Below are 17,985 nucleotides of genomic sequence, written 5' to 3'. Positions count from 1 at the left end.
TGATTTTATGATCAAGCCTGTAAATTTTCAGTATATCTTCTGTATTCATTTTTCTCAGCATAGGTAAAGATTAAATATTCATTCTCTGAAGCGGATATTATCCCATTAATTTAAAAAACTAAAAAAAGATAACTTATAGGAAAACTATAGATTTAGCATAACCTAACTCACTCCCGAATATAAACGCTGAGTAATAAAGAGTACATGAAAGAGGGAAGTAAATATACTGTCTACCTGACCATACTCTAGATGGAGGGCTGATAGTTCCTTTATATATACATGTGGAATTTCCAAAGTTTTCAGATTTAAAATGGCTTTTCTCACCCATAGTTTACCCGTTGTCATTTGACAGATGAGGAAAGCGAGGTTCAGAGATTTTCAGTACTGACCTCAAGTCATACGATGTTTAGAAGAAATTTTAAAAAGTATACCTATACCAGGGGAGTATCTGTGGTTCAGTCTTGGTTTCCACTCAGATCATGATCTCAGGGTCCTCAGGTCACGACCCCTGTGGAGCCGGGCCTGGAGCTTCAAGTGGTGCCCCGAGTGTGGCTCCATGCTCAGGGCAGTCTGTTGGAGATCCTCTCCCTCTGCCCCTCCTCCCATGTGCGCGTGCACACGCACATAAACTCTCCCTTTCTCAAATAAATAAATAAATCTTTATTTTAAAAAATATATAACTATACCAAAGTATTTATAGTTGTGTCCTTATGCTTTTCTTAGTCACCTCCTCCTAATTTACCAGTGTAGAATAAATCATTTAACATTATGTTTCACCTAAAACCACCCCAATGAGTAGACTACATTTTATTACATGATATAAAGCAAGTTTTAGAGAAACACATAGCTATTACCTTCTTATTGTTTCTGGAATAGAAAGAGAATGGGGTCCTTCAGGCCAGCCGAAGAGACTGAACCAGGTCTGAGCAGCATTTACAACCTTCTCAAAGAAGACATATGCCTTTGTTCCTTCTTCAGGAGAAAACCATTGCTCATTTTTCTCCTCCTCTTCCATAGCTCTGTAATTGTATTTCTTTGACGTTTTACTTTTGCCTGACTTCAAATTTTCATGTATTATTTCAATTCCTAAAATTCACATTTGTTTGTAAAAAAGGGTTACATCACCATAGAGTAAAATATTCTGTTGGCTACTGCTATTTGTATGTAGACAAATAAAGCAAATTTTACAAATTATGTTATGCTCACAAAGAAATTCTGAGTCAATTTATTGTATCTTGAAAATAAGAAAATAGATTTATTTTCAGATACCTAACAGAAATACTTTAAAAATTGTTGAATTTCAATTTAAAAAACCATCAAATTTTTTTCTTGCCATAATGGTATGTGAAAGCACTCCCCAAAATTGAATGTTTCATTTCTAACTACACATGTAGAATATTTTGACCATTCTTCAGTTCTACTTAATAGACAGAATTAAACCTTAGAAGGGAGACTTAATATTGGTTTAAAATACTGGTTTCATATTCAAAATGACTTTTTATCTAAGTGAAACACTTTAATAAAACAAAGCATTTCAAGGCAGAGAAATTTTCAAGGATATAAAATGATTTTTATATATTTTTTTCACAAATATCTACATAATGGCACAAGTACACAGTCATTTAAAAACCTCACAATATTTAATTTGGTTGGTCCATTCAATAAATAGGAAAATGTTTAGTATTACCCATATCTAGAGAAAGGAATATTTGAATAGTTAATTATAAAAGATACTACCAAATTCATATCTTTATCTATTTATGTGTTCATCTCTTTCTAAGATAGGTAATACTGGATCCAGCCAAATAATTGGCAGACAAACCCATAATCTGGCAGATGGTACCTGGGATGTCACAACAAATTTAGAGGGGCTCGACAGGATATTTAACATTTTAGTTAAATATCATTACTGCATATGCTGGATAGCACATGAATTACTACTCTCAGGTTTTTCAACCAAAACATTTAATAAAGGGAATTGCTCGGTACATCTTTTGACCTGGGTGAAAAGTACTGAGATACTAAATATACTGTGAACAGAAAACATTAGAGAATCTCTGTTCCACATCACTGGAGAGAGTTCCCCAAGGAGATGACCCACTTAAAACTAATGAAAAATTCATGTTTTTCTTCATGGATTTCTTCTTACCTAAAAATGGATTTCTTCTCTTACCTAAAGCCTAGTTTTCATTTCAATAATACTAAACAGATCATGTTATGAACTGGGTTTGCTCGGTACGATATACATTTGCTACATACCAATAAATAATCTTCTCTCTGCAGGCTCAGCATCATTAAATTTAGTAGGAGCAGGAGAGGATAAACCAGGTTCTTGGGAGGGAACCGAAACATTGTCTCTGTTCTTCACAGAACTGTCATCTTTATCTACTAATGATACATTGGAACACAGTAAGCCAACAAGCATTTGTGAATTCACTCTCAAATTACTGAACCTGAATTTCATAATTTTCTGTATAATATATATTATATATAATAAATACACACACACACAGAGTAAAAGAAAAATTTAAGTCTAAATGTCCATTATACTTAAAATAAGATGTCAAGGAAAAGACTGTTAGAAGCTGATATGGTTTTCTGAACTGAATTAATTTTATTCAACAAGGCCATTACTATGGCATATCAAAGGTTTTGGAGAATGACCAATGCTCAACTTCAGGATAAATAAAGATATGTAAACCATTTTAAATATTTCTACACTAAAATTTTTGGATTACACATGGTACTCAAAATTTAATATAAGAAGCACAATTTCTCCCTAGTTAATTTTCTGGAATGAAATCAGTGCTTGGTTTTGAGTTGACACCATTTTGCACAGCTTTCAATCTCTATTCCAGTTAGAACTGTTGTATATACACTAGAATTTGCCACCATGGTAATCAACCAAACTAAACTAAAGGCAACGTTAAGAAATGGCAGCATAAGTGAATGGAATATTACTCAGGCATCAGAAAGGAAGAATATTGATCATTTGCATGGACATGGATGGAAATGGAGGGTATTATGTTACGTGAAATAAGTCAAGCAGAGAAAGACAATCATACGGTTTCACCCATATGTGGAACATCAGCAATAGCGCAGAGGACAATAGCTGAAGGGAGGGAAAACAGAAGGGGGGAGAAATCAGAGAGGGAGATGGACCATGAAAGACCCTGGACCCCAGGAAACAAACTGAGGGCTTCAGAGGGGAGGGAGGGTGGGGGGATAGGGTAACCAGGTGATGATGGGTATTGGGGAGGGCACATGTGGTGATGAGCACTGGGTATTATTTACAACTAATGAATCATTGAACACTACATCAAAAAGTTATGACGTACTATATACTATATACTAACTGAACATAATAAAAAACAATAATAATAAAATAAATAAATAAAAGGGAAATAAAGAAAAGATAGTATATGTGAACTAAGGCCAGATTATGTATCTACCTATCTATTTTCTGTCTATTCACATATATGTATATGTATATGTATATGTATATGCACATACAAATACACATAATGTAATTCTGTCAGAAAAGCATAGCCTTTGCAGTTAGAAATTTCTGATTTGAAATCTTGGCACTACAATTCCTGAGCTATTAAACTATGGGGATGCTATACAAGTGCTCTGAAACATGTTTTTATCCACAAAATGACACTTAAAGTTCTGAGTTCATGAATCTATTCTAAGGGTTACTTTACAGGCAATAACACAGATAAGTAAGCTGGCATATACTAAGTTCCTTCCATTTTTTCAATACAAATTCAGTCAGAATTTACCAAAGAATGTGCATATCTCTGCAATACTACACCACAATAGACTTCCTAAAAATGAGCCTTAGAAAATTCAATGACAGAATGATTCACTGTGGATGCATTAGGCAATATCTTTTCAACTTACCATCAAATAATAAAAACTTTCTAATAGGGTAGAAACCCACATCTGTACTCTTCAACTAAAAGTAATGATTGATATAAAAGTTTGTATTCAGCGTATTAGCTAGAACAAGTAAATCATACTCCTTTACTTTTTAAAATAGTTAATGTGCTTTAAGATTTCACCTTTACTGAACATATCATACTCTAGAGCACAGGAGATAAGTGTGTAGACTCCAAGGTCTTAAAAATTTGGTTGGAATTCCCTGGAGCAAGCTGCTCAAACTCTTTATGACTCATTTTCTTAATCTGTCAAGTGAAATTAATAAGAGTATTACACTCAGTTGTTGGGGGCACTAAATGAAATAACAAACACAAGGCGCATACTTAGCAGAGCACCCTAAGCCTGGGAAGCATTAAATATATATTATAGGGGCACCTGAGTGCCTCAGTGGGTTAAGTCTCTGCCTTCAGCTCAGGTCATGATCTCAGGGTCCTGGGACAGAGACCCTCATCGGGCTCTCTGCTCAGCAGGGAGCCTGCTTCCCCCCTTCTCTCTCTGCCTGCTGCTCTGCCTACTTGTGATCTCTCTCTGTCAAATGAATAAATAAAATCTTTAAAAATATATATATATATTATAAATTTTACTCTAGATATTTCTAAAGATATATTAGAATATTTAAAACTCACATCTTTCTATAGTAATATTTATTGAAATTGATGTATTGTTTTTAATCTGCAGATTTCATACTCAATCATCATACAAGCACTAAAATTCTATTCATATTTTTCCTCTTAAAGAAATAGCAATATTTTATACAGTAACTCCTCATTATTTTTTGGAGGACATTGTGAAAAATATAAGAGTGTTCAAGCAATAATAATGCAGATGTGATAACAATAATACAAAAATGATAATAGTAATAATAATAATTTTCAGGTTTTTACTCCATGAGTTCTCACAAAAGCCTTTTGAAATAGATACTGTTAGCATCCATTATTCTCTTACCGTGTACATTTTGTTAAATAACAGATGTTTGAGGATCTGAGAATTAATGATAAAAGCAAATGGCAAAATGGTGAGATTAGAACACAAAATAGAATTTCCACCCAGGTTCTGTGATACTTCATCCACTGCTCTTTCTATTATGTTGTATTATCTGAAATCTGCCCCCACCTAGTACATTAGAAGAATATAAAAATATAACATCAGGATCAGGCAGAAAATCTTTTACATTTTGAGGACGTGTATAAAAATGTGTATAAAATTCGGAAGGAACAGTCAGAGAGGTGAGAAGATGATGTGGAGGTCCGGGGAGAGTCTGATGAGAGGTTGGTGGGGGGAGGGGCTGTCCATAGTATAAGCTGCTGCTCAGTAGTGGGGTAATAGTAGTATAATGGAAGAATGTTCTGCCTCACCCCTAACATGTCCTTCCCAGTAAAGAAAGCTATGGTGCTCTAATTATTTAGCTTCCTTTGCTTTTGCTTCTTTTCCTTTTTTTTCTCCCCCTGTCTGGGAAATCAAGTGTTGTATGTGACTGGTAAATGTGCAAAGATTAAATCAGGAACACAAGGCCTAGATTCACCTTTTTTCTCTTTGAGAATGAGCCTATTCAATGAGAGGATATAATCTCTTTCTTCCTTGTTATCATCCTGCACAGGCCCCCAAAGCAGCTAAGAGTGGGGCATGATTTGAAAGGCAAGGTCACTGGATGAAGGGATTCAGATGGAGGGATGGCCTAAATCAGGAGAGGGTCCTGTCACTCCCAGCTTGGACAGGAAAGATGATGGATTCGAACGCATGCTTGGTATTTGGAAATTCAGAGTATTCCTGCCTGATGGTCTTTATTTCTTCTGAAAATTAGAGAAAAGGTCACGTCCTGAGACTGAGGAAGAACAGGACTGAATAGATTTCATAAGAGTGATAAACATTTGAAGAAGCAAGTGGAGAACAGGGGAAAACTGGTTACAAACATGGAAAAGATCTCCAATTCAGCCCTGAAACAAGGCCTTGACAATCTACGCAGACAGAATGTTTTCCCACTCCTCATTCCTTTCTCCTCCTCTGAGATTTACTCCATCAATCATTTGCCACTGTGCCTTGCATTTCAAATTTCTCAGCTCAGTAGCTTCTTTCCTGTTGTTCTCAGTCTCTCACCATTTCCCCTGCAGCAACTCCTAGCCAGCCTACTGATCACTCTTTTCCATTTTAATTCAGCTCTCATCCCAACAGTTATTTCCTTTCTAAATCACTGATATTCAGAAATCACAGAAGATTCCCACTATTACAGAATAAAAGGTACAGCCCATCAGACCCCCATGCTTTCTCTAAACTACCCTTTGCCCAGATAATGCTGCTCACGATCATTTGTCAAACTCTACAGAGATGTCAGCTCTTCTATAAAGTTACCCCAGGCACCAAAAGTCAGCATTAGCCTCTGTACCACACCCACACTTCCAACATTACAATGGGCTCTTACTTCAATCTTCTTTGTGTTTGTGTCTTTCACTAGATTTTCAACTTTTTTTTCTTCTAAAGATTTTATTTATTTATTTGACAGACAGAAATCACAAGTAGGCAGAGAGGCAGGCAGAGAGAGAGGAGAAAACAGGCTCACCACTGAGCACAGAGCCTGATGTGGGGCTCGATCCCAGGACCCCGAGATCATGACCTGAGCTGAAGGCAGAGGCTTTAACCCACTGAGCCACCCAGGCACCCGCTAGATTTTCAACTTTTGCTATTAAGAGACAGTGCCATATTCTGCTCTCAAGGCTAACTACAGCTCTTAGAAATGGCAGGAGTTTAATAAATAGCTGTTAATTTTTTTAAAATATTTTACTTATTTGACAGAGAAAGCATGCTTTGCGAGAGCAAGCAGGGGGAGTTGTAGAGGGAGAGGGAGAAGCAGGCTCCCTACTGAGCAGGAAGCCCGACACAGGGCTCCAGGCCAGGACCCTGGTATCATGAGCTGAGCAGACAGCAGACACTTAACTGAAACAACCCAGGTGCCCCCTATCTGTTAATTTTAAAGTAATATTATTTCCAGGTGTCAGCCCTGGGATAACAAGAATGTATACAGTGAGAATAGGAGACAATAGTCATATCTAACTTACCATCCTTTAAGATAATTGTTTGCTTATCAAGATGAGTTGCCATATATGGATAAATGGTAAGAAGACAGTTTTCTGCTGTTGCAGTAACTGGAAGCAAAAACCTACAAGTGAAAACATTGCATTTCAATAAAATAAAATTGTATGATACAGTAAATACAATGAAATATTTTTTAAATATCCTGGATGGTTTAAACGATCAAGACATGAATTATTCATTTTTCTTTCCACCTGTTTTGTTTTTCTTAACCAACTACTATACTATTTTAATGGTTTAAGACTATTTACTTTTAAAGCTTTTAAAGGAGATTGTTAACTTCACTGTCAAGTGTGCTCTAGAATTCCGCTTGTAATTATACAAGGTTCACAAACAGATTCAGGAAGTTTTAGAATTGAAGGAGCCTCAGAATTAATTTACTCACCTTCTTCTTTTATTGAATTCCTGACAAACAGTATCTAGCCCTCCTGACACTACTAGGGAGACACTACCCAAGAGACACTCACGCCTCACGGCCAACCCATTTCATATTCAGAGAGCTCTAACTTCAGACCTTTTGTTTCAGGGCAACACAGAACAAAATCTATGAGCTGATCCCCATTATATACCTTCAAATACTTAAAAACAGTTATTGTTTTTTCTCTAGTCTTTCTCTTCTTCAAATTGAAAACATTTAGAGGATTCAAGATTTCTTTCAACTACAAGGTCTCCACAAATTTCACATACCATCTGTTTTCTTCAGATGATATTTTATTTTGTGTTTGTCCTTTAGAGGTATCTGAGAACTGAAAGCAACACTACCAAAGTTATTCAACCACTAGAGTATTAATCTCTTCCACAATGGACACACTATTAATCTATTTTATAAAAGCATTGTGAACTTTCTTGTTAATAAGACCCACAAAACACTCTTAAGCTTATATTGGGCCTGTCCAATTTATGCAACAACTCTGTCCTTGCCCAATTTTTTTTTAGAGTAGGTTCCACGCCCAACAGGGCGCCGGAACTCACAAGCCCGAGATTAATGAGTCAGGAGTTCTACCAATGGAGTCAATCAGACACCCCCAACTAATCTTTTAACAGAAGTACTAGATTTTAGATCTATACCACTATAATACTGGATTATCGGTTTAATTTCTGTATTATAGCAACTATCAAGATAATTTCACTCTTGCATCTGCTATGTATCATATTAGCCCTTCTATGTAGTGTATGGTCACTGAAAAGATGAAATGATGAAATCTGGGTTATAATCCAAGTTGATACAAATAAATACAGGATAGGATGAGACTAAGAAAAAAAACTCTGTAGCTGAAATATAATGAGCTGTCAGGGACATTAAAATAAACATACGTTACATGTAAAGGAATTGATTTTCCCCTCAGTTCTGCATAGTTTCTCATAAGGAATGCATTACATTTTTCTCTTTACCTATTGATGTGCATTAAAATATTGCAAACTATACATATTCAACATTGTCTTGTTTGACCTACCCTAATCATTCCATTCCATCATCCTAAACACATGTATCAGATTGCCCTAGTCAGGATTAAACTGTATTTCCATAATTGTTTTTTTCTATAGGATGTCCTTTTTAAAAATGAAATTTAAAATTCCTTGATAGCATGAATCATTACTTCTATATATTATGTATTTATGCTACATGTAGTGATCAATCAAAATTCCATTAACTGCCCAACTTTAACTAATATTTTTCAGATTAAATAACATAGGTTATCCAAAGATACCATTATCATTGTTACCTTAGAGCCCAAAATGCTTTCTGCTTTAACAGTGACTACAGGAAAAGAAAAAACAGAAAGGAAAAAAATGACTACTCTAGCAAGTGCTGTGGCTACTCTGCCCTTATGTCCTTATCCCTGAGGATGTAATTTCTTTGTGGTCTGCTCCCATCCTCTGGGTGGGTATAGTTGGGTAACTGTAACCTTCAAGAACCAATGTTGGATTGCTAGAACTGCTGAGAGCTTCAATTGCCTTGGGAGTTTATGGTCGCCTCAGTAATGCCATAGTCAGCACCTATATGGTTCAGGAATTTGAAAGGCTGGTTTGTTTGTTTCAAATAGGACAAAACTCTGTGGTGTAACTTTATCTCTAGAGGATCCCATGGGATCAAGCTGAGGTTGGGACTCTGACTTAAATTTCATTTTATTTGGGATGACTGATTCCATGTTCTGCTTCCCCTACCTTGTTTATTCCTGGCAGTTCTTCCTTAATAAACCACATATCCATGAATCCTCATCTAAAAGTCAGCTTGTGGACAAACCCTACCCAAGACAACAATCAAGTGAACTAAATGAATGATACTGCTTAAAGAAGCAGTATCATTTGAAACAATTATAAAATGGTACAGAACTAAAGAAAATGAGGGTGAAGTAAAATTCAATGAAATGGGAATAAATATTGTAATTTTTCTTCTTATAAAACTAGTGTGTTGCAGATGATAACATTGATTTCAGATACTCCTCAGAATAAAGTATAACCAATGTATACAAAATTCATTTGACTACATTCTTCTATGGGGCACATGATACAGAAATTATACAAATTGCACAGCATAAGAATATGGACACTTTATACATTAATATCATTATGAGTAAAAATATATTAAAACAGGGTGCCTGGGTGGCTCAGTGGGCTAAAGCCTCTGCCTTCAGCTCAGGTCATGGTCCCAGGGTCCAAGGATAGAGCCCCGCATCGGGCTCTCTGCTTGGCGGGGAGCCTGCTTCCTCCTCTCTCTCTGCCTGCCTCTCTGCCTACTTGTGATCTTTGTCAAATAAATAAATAAAATCTTTAAGAAATATTAAAACAGAAACAGGACTTACATTCAATAATATTAATACTCTACACTTTAAGAAAAGTATCTCTGGGAAAATAGGGTACCTTATCAGAGAATAATGGTATTATTTATGGATTCTCTATACCAATCTACATAGCCAGGAACCATTAGTGGTAGAGAATTTACTCTAAAAATACTCAAAACTACAGTAACAGTAAAATGACTATAACATTGTACAGTAACAGTGAAGTAACTCTGACATTATGGATTTTGGTTCCATTTGGAGATTTAAATAGCAATCATCATGCATAGGTGATTTGGAAGAGTTCCAATGAGTAAAAATCAGGATGGACATTCCTGGCAACAGAGTCGATATGATGCAGATGTTGGTGGTGACAGAAATGGGCTTGAACTATTTGTGGCAACTACTGTGCTAGGCTTTTAAAATGCATTATTTCATTTCCATAAATCTTCTCAACAGTCTTTGAGGATACATATTATTAACTTTCTCAGACTTTAGTTACAAGAGCAAGGTCCAGAAAAAGTCAACAATTGTTTAGAGTCACACAATTAAGAAATAGAGATCCCAGGGACGCCTGGGTGGCTCAGTTGGTTGGATGACTACCTTCGGCTCAGGTCATGATCCTGGATTCCCGGGATCGAGTGCCGCATCAGGCTCCCAGCTCCACGGGGAGTCTGCTTCTTCTCTGACCTTCTCCTTGCTCATGCTCTCTCTCACTGTCTCTCTCTCAAATAAATAAATAAAATACTTTAAAAAAAAAGAAATAGAGAGCCCAAATTCAAGTTCAATAAACCTGAAGCAAAGCTATGCTCTTGGCCACTGCATAAGAATGAATGGTTAGCTTCCAGATCTGGCTTGCTGCACGTATGCTCAAAGTTACCAAGTTTGGATAGAGTCACATATATTATGATATATGTGATTATGAATAAACAAAAAAAAAGAAATATTTTTTATCAGTTATCTCATTAAACAGCATGCATTTTAATACTTCTAGCTGTTCTAATAATGTTAAATTATATAAATTCTTAAAAGGAGCTGTTTTAAATAAAAGCCTTTTCTGGAAGCTGTGAATATTCTCCTGGATTCTATGGAAGAAATTTTTTTAAAAGATTTTATTCATTTATTTGAGACAGAGAAAGCATGAGAGAAAGAGAGAGCATGATAGAGGGAGAAGCAGACTCCCTGCTGAGCAGAAAGTCTGATGTGGGGCTCTATCCTGGGACTCCAGGATCATGACCCAAGCCAAGGGCAGAGGCTTAACTGACTGAGCTACCCAGGGACCACAAGGGAGAAATATTTTATTTCAGATGCTCTCCTAAGTAAACCATAAGCAACACTTATAAAACTGACATAAATAAATTCTCCTGTTGGACACATGAAAATTCTTACAGAAGTGGTAAGTTTGCAGTTGGGTACGGAGACAAAAGGTATTGCTGTACCCTAGGGAACAATGCACAATGAGAGGATAAGGAAAACTCTGGCTGCTTTCTACCTCCCACTGTTTTAGATACGACCACCATGCACAAACTATGAACACTTTAGTATGATAAATCAATCAGTAAATGCCTTAATATGTGGAAAGTCAAATATGGAGTGCACAATTTATTTTTATCCTTTGTCATTTTCAGGTTCACCTGAAATTTCTCATTAACGATTTATTTTTCCTCTACCTCAACATTTTACTTCACATTTTTCTAAATTCACAGAATTGGAAGACTAGTAAAATAAACATATATGTACCCTTCACCCGGTTCAGCAATTACTATTTTGCCATATTCATTTCTTTCTTCTATTTAAAATTTATTTTCTTAAAATGTGCATGTACAAATTTATCCCTAAATATTCAGCCTGTATATGCTAAGAACAAGAACATTATTCTATAACACCATAATCGTATCATCACCACCATCAAATTTAACATCAGTGTAAGAGTATTCTCTAGTTTACAATCCATGCTGAAGAGTCCCAGTAAATGCCAAATTCCAAACTAAGATTACGGATTGAATTTATTTTCATTTAAACCAGGACAATCTCCCAGTCTTGTATGGTCCTTCCTGGCATTGACATTATTTTTAAGAGTCAAGGCCAGTTGTCTGAAATATTCTGATTATCCTCTCTTGACTGGATAATGTTTTCTTTCTGACCAAAAAAACTTCGTATGTGCTGTCCCATGGTTCTCATTTCATCCCACCAGGAAGTAGAGCAGGTCTGTGTCCCTCCTCATTAGTGATACCGAGTCTAGTCATTTGGTTATGATAATATCCATCAGATGCCCTCATTTTTTATACCAACATTTAAAATATATAATTTATATATCATGAAATCCATCTTATTAAGATATATAATTCAGTAGTTCTTAATATTTTACCAAGTTGTGTAACTGATGTGTAACTAGGTGCTAGTACACTAAAACTATCTCCATGATAACACGAAGTCACACAAAACAAAAAGCTTACTTTCATTAAATTCTTTCTTTTTTTTAAGATTAATTTATCTATTCAAGAGAGAGAGGGCACACATAAGCTGGGGGCGGGGTGCGGGGGCGAGGAGGACAGGCAGAGGTAAAGAATCTGAGCACAGAACCCCTCGCGGGGCTCAATCCCACAACCCTGGCATTACAACCTGAAGGAGTTAAATGCTTACTTGACTGAGCCACCCAGGCACCCCTCGTTAAATTATTTCTGGAATGCTGTAGTGCACATTACTTTAGAAGACAACCATGATCTAGCTAAAATGAACTAGGTAATTTTTATAGGTTAGTTTCATTTCAAGTCTTGGAAAACTTCAGGATACATGTGTATTTTTAATGAACCTAAAAAAAATAAGAATTTGAAAGATCTAGGCTCAATAAATTGTAAGGAAGAGTTTTTGTTTTGTTTTGTTTTGTTTTATAAACAATAACACAGACTAAGATCAGAGCTGGTCAGAGTTGGAGGCCATCAGCTCTGTGTCATGATAGAACCTCCTCCTTATGAAAAATCATTTCCCTATCTGACCAAAGGCCTAAAATCCCACCATGAAATATGTATTGGTGTTGGCTAGAGCAATGCAATACAGAATATCTGTTGATTAGAAATTAGTATCTTAAAGGTTAAAGATTAACAGCTAAGCAAGGGGACACTTATTTTTTTAAAGATTTTATTTATTTATTTGACACAGAGAGAGAGAGAGATCACAAGTAGGCAGAGAGGCAGGCAAAAAGAAGGCGAAGCAGGCTACCTGCTGAGCAGAGAGCCTGATGTGGGGCTCGATCCCAGGACCCTGAGATCATGACCTGAGCAGAAGGCAGAGGCCTAACCCACTGAGCCACCCAGGCACCCAAGGGAACACTTATTACAGAGCAACTAGGATATGATGAAATGAGCCACAAGGGTTTGGGGAACCACGTGATGGTCTGACATCACTTTCAGAGAGAATATGGCTGCAGAGGATAAGGTAAGCTGGGAAGTCCTGGCAAAAAAGAAGTGGTTCTGAGGGGAAGGGAAAAGTAAATTAACCAGGAATTACCATGTATGAAGTACAGCTGGTCCCTGACTTAGATGGTTTGATTTATGATTTGTAGATTTTAGGATGATGCCAAAGTAATACACATTCATTAGAAACCATACTTCAAATTTTTGAATTTTGATCTTTCTCAGGCTAGTGACAGGTGGGATAATATAGTTAGAACCATTATGTTTACCACTTAAAGTATAGCATTCAATAAATTACATGAAATATTTAATACTGTATAATAAAATGGGCTTTGTGTTAGATAACTTTGCTTAACTGTAGGCTAATGTAACTGTTCTAAGCAAGTTTAAGGTAGGCTAGGCTGAGCTATGATGCTTGACAAGTTAGGTATATTAAATGTTTTCAAGTTATGATATTTTCAATTAATTGTGGGTTTACTGGGGCATAACCTCATCATAACTTGAGGGAGATCTATGCAGCATAAAACACTCTTACTTCATTAATATCCCAAAGTTAGATTCTATCTTTCAGAATATTCCCATTGCATGTGTCCAGTGTTAGGAAAAGAGAAAAGGTTTATTTGAATTGTGTGTGGTTTTATTCCTTTCCAAAAAGAGACATATGAAATGCATGCAAAGTTACCTCTTCAAAATCAAAACAGATGTAGAACAGTAAATACACCAACAAGTTCCCGTAATCTATGAGAATCATTCCCGATTTTTAGGCCACATACTCTTACAAAGCATCTTAGAGTATGCATTCGCTGAAAAGTAATTTGCCTAACACAGGTTTTAAAAATTGAATTTACAGATTTCAGTATGTCCTCTAATAGTTAATAAAAATAAACTTTAAAGTATTACTGAATTTAGAATAACTTGGTAATATGTTTTCTCAAAAAAATACCAGAGTAAAGTATCTCATATAGAGGGTCTAGTAAATGCAGTACTTGAAACGCATAAAACCATTGTTCTTCAGCTTGAATATACTCTAAAATAGGCCACATTGGGGCGCCTGGGTGGCTCAGTGGGTTAAGCTTCTCCCTCTATCTCTGTCTCTCCCCCTAACTTGTGCACTCTCTCTTTCTCTCAAATAAAAAGTAATCTTCAGTTGCATAAAACAAACTACAGCAAGCTACAAAAATTGATGTAATTTGCACCTAGTTCATATTCATATATGCTACTTTTAAATTTAATTCCATTTTAAAGGTTTGTTGATGTCAGGCATTGCCACTGGTCACCATGTCCTTATATTGATTCAGTCAAAATCACTCTTTCCCATTCCCCGCTTTACTACCATCACTGAAGTCCTATACCTCTTCAAGCCATCAGTCTGGGATAGCTGCTTTATTGGTCTCTCCATTTCTAGTCTTTGTATTTTCAGTCTCCCAACACACAAATATCTTCTCTCTTTCATCTAGCTCCTTAAAGGCAAAGACCAATACAGCACATGAAAGATACATGCGGGGTGTCTGGGTGGCTTGGTGGGTTAAGCCACTTCCTTCAGCTCAGGTCATGATCTCAGGGTCCTGGGATGGAGCCACGCATCGGGCTTTCTGCTCAGCAGGGAGCCTGCTTCCCTCTCTCTCTCTCTGCCTGCCTCTCTGCCTACTTGTGATCTCTCTCTCTCTGTCAAATAAATAAATAAATAATCTTAAAAAAAAAAGATATGTGCAAGTTGTGACTACATACATGGATGGATGGATAGACAGATGGATGGATGGAGTGACTGACATCCTCATTCAAGATCCATTTGAGCTAAGAGAAAAGATTACTTCATAGCCCTCATGAGGGAAACCACAAGTATAATATTTAACCTCAAATTAATCATAGGCTGGGGTTACTAGAAGAAGACAGTCTGGGGTTTAAGAAGTTTATTAGAATCAAAACCTATGTAAGAAAGAAGGAGGAAGCAGGTTGGAGAATAAGAGCAAGAAGATGGGTTGCAAGGTGTGGAGAACAGGATGATATAGAACAGCCATATTAGCCAAGTAAGGCCTTGGTCGACTGGGCAGGGAGCTTTGGACTGCCCTTCAGAGCTTCTGGCATTGGGCTAAACTGTCTGGCCCCCTAAACTTGCCTGAGTCAGTCAGGAAATGCAGGTTGCCTGCCTGCTGGAGCATAGATAACCTTAGGCCAAGTGGAGCTAGGACAGGTTCTATAGGAGCTGACAAAAGGAAGTAGTCAGCTAGCTTCAATCCATACAGTTGGACAGCAAATTCTACCTTGAAGGGCCACACAGAGGTGCAGTTCCATGTATTCCATACTAATCAACTCACCTTTATTTTGATTTCTGAATCAGAAAAATCTACCAGGTGAGATGATCATACAGAACAGCAAGGTGGACAAACTGCTAAGCCAAAACTCTCAGTGTGTTTTACAACAGATGAGATACGTGTCGGTCAATTTAAGCAACTCTGCCTAAGTAAGGAGAGGCTGAGAGACCAGTCAAGGGCTTCGTACCTCCCCTAGATCCGTGAAGTGCTTCAGAGAACACGGGTCTTGAGGCACATGTTAGAATTCTACTGACTACAAATGTGAAATGCCCTTTTGGTCAATTTTCCCGATGCCCAGCCCTTATCCTTCAGTATGAATTCACTGTATATGTCACATAGCACTCATCTTCAGCAGTAAGTCTCATTTGAATATCTAATGGCCAATGGTATGGTATTCAAAGTTACGGTTTCATCAAGTGGGAACCAACTGAATGCAAGTGGGCAATACTCTTATTTTTAAAGTAAGAGCATGACTGTGTCCTCTAAGATTCATTATAATATTTATCTTCAAATAAAACCCAAGCATTTAAATGGTTAATTTTAAGAAGCCCACTAAAATTCTGAAACACTATTATTAAGGCACTTTATCAGTTGCTATTTGGTTTTAATACTGAAAAGTGTTCAGACTATAAGTAGAGGTCAAAAAATTTTAAATAGTAAAATTACATAAAATTAAGCTTATTAAAATAAGACAGTTCAATACATTTAATCAACAAATTAAAATAAGAAATGTTAGCAATATTGTTAGTTTTAAGTTGAATGCAAATTTATAAACAAAAAAAAATTTAATCAGTTGTACCATGTTCTGCATTTGTTTCAACTTGAGGGAAATAAATGAATTTTGACTTCTAATAACACCCTCTATAAACATAAAGCATAAGTTTAAATAGCACCTATCTAATGTGAAATGCTCAAAATTAGAGAGAGCAATAATTATAGAGAACTAATGGTCACAGAAATTAAACCAGATTGTGATGCAAAAGAAATACACAAGAGATCTCTGGGAGCATCAGTGATGTTCTATTTCTAGACCAGAGTGGTAGATAAAGGTGGGGGAAATCAGAGGGGGAGGCAAACTACGAGAGACTGTAGACTCTGAGAAACAAACTGAGGGTTTTGGAGGGGAGGGGGTGGAAGGTTGGGTGAGCCTGGTGGTGGGTATTAAGGAGGGCATGCTGGGTGTGGTGCATAAACAATGAATTTTGGAACACTGAAAAAATAAAATTAAAAAAATAAAAAAAATTAAAAAGTGTGTTTACAATGATTTGTTAAGACATGCAAATTCATTTCACATAGTTTTCTCTATGTTCTTTCAAGAAGAAAAAAAACCTTCCCGAACAATCAAAAAAGCAACTTGTAAACCAAAATGCCCTCAAACTGGTACTGCTGTGGTAGTTGAAAATTCTCACCACGGAAATATCATTTGCACTAACTACAAAGTTCGAAGTGATTGGAAATTTCTTTGCAAATGTGGAATCGATGCTGGCATTTAGAAATTGGGAATGTGAGCACAAACATCTCCCCCATATTATCTCCAAATCAAGGTTATAATCAGGAAAGACAGCAGGAAGCAACCATTAGTAGTCAAAAGAGAAAAACCCAATATGCCATATCACGAAGTATGTGACCAAACCTCTTCTTCTTAATAACAGGTCAACAACACCAATATGCTTGTTTGTAGGAATCGAAAATGCAGAATGGACAAACACAAAAATCAGCATATGTTTAAAAACAAATCGAAGGGGGCACCTGGGTGGCTCAGTAGTTTTAAGTGGCTTACTCTTGATGTGGGCTCAGGTCATGTTGTCAGAGTCCTGCGACTGACCCTGTGATGGACTCCGTGCCCAGCGGGGAGTCTACTGGAGATCTCCTCTCTCTTCTCCTCCTCTCTGTCCGCCCCCCCCCCCACCTTTGTCCCTGGCACACACCCTCTCTAAGAAATCTTTAAAAAATTAAAAAAAAATTTTTTTAAATAGAATAAATAAAAACAAATCCAAGGATTCAAGGCAAACACATAAAGATAAACATATCTGAGCACCTAAAGGAACATTTCCGAAAGCCGGGGCTAGGGAGCAGAGTCATGCCACCTCCTTCCACCTACTGAAATGACAACGCCCAAGCCTGCTGGCAGAAGTTGGGCACCAACGTCAGGGCCTTTTAGGTCTTGCAGAACTTCCAGTGGAGAAGGCCAAATCTCCAGTTGCCTAAAAGGCTCAACTGCATGAAATGCAATTAAAACACCAAGAAGGATTTATAGAATAAAATTTAATAAATTTATAGAATGTAAAATTTAATAAAATACTGGAAGGAGAAAGAGCTGTTCCTACTTGGGTTGGAGTCTCCTGTTGCCCAGGATCTATCTTCTTATTTACAGACACAGAATCCCCCTCCCAAGGGTGGACAGGACACATAGCCATGTAGGTGCACACTCTTGTACTAGGCTTGAGTCAG

The 17,985-nt window shown here is 36.8% G+C and overlaps 1 protein-coding gene across 3 annotated transcripts in view; it reads right to left on the bottom strand.

Moving 5' to 3' along the window:
* CFAP47 (cilia and flagella associated protein 47) overlaps window positions 1-17,985 on the bottom strand; it is a 521,025-nt gene that overhangs the window by 352,874 nt on the left and 150,166 nt on the right. The window contains exons 27-29 of one of the 3 annotated variants that reach the window (XM_032330937.1): window positions 6,996-7,096; window positions 2,260-2,388; window positions 855-1,086 (exon numbers count right to left, since the gene is read on the bottom strand). In XM_032330937.1, coding sequence (XP_032186828.1) covers window positions 855-1,086; window positions 2,260-2,388; window positions 6,996-7,096 — 462 coding nt within the window. Of the gene's footprint in view, window positions 1-854; window positions 1,087-2,259; window positions 2,389-4,102; window positions 4,191-6,995; window positions 7,097-17,985 lie in introns of those variants that run through there. The other 2 variants (XM_032330939.1, XM_032330938.1) reach the window with 2 other exon arrangements.

This window comes from Mustela erminea, chromosome X, assembly GCF_009829155.1.
Source record: "Mustela erminea isolate mMusErm1 chromosome X, mMusErm1.Pri, whole genome shotgun sequence".
In the NCBI taxonomy this organism is placed as follows: domain Eukaryota; kingdom Metazoa; phylum Chordata; class Mammalia; order Carnivora; family Mustelidae; genus Mustela; species Mustela erminea.
This window is presented reverse-complemented; position numbering and strand designations above follow the sequence as displayed.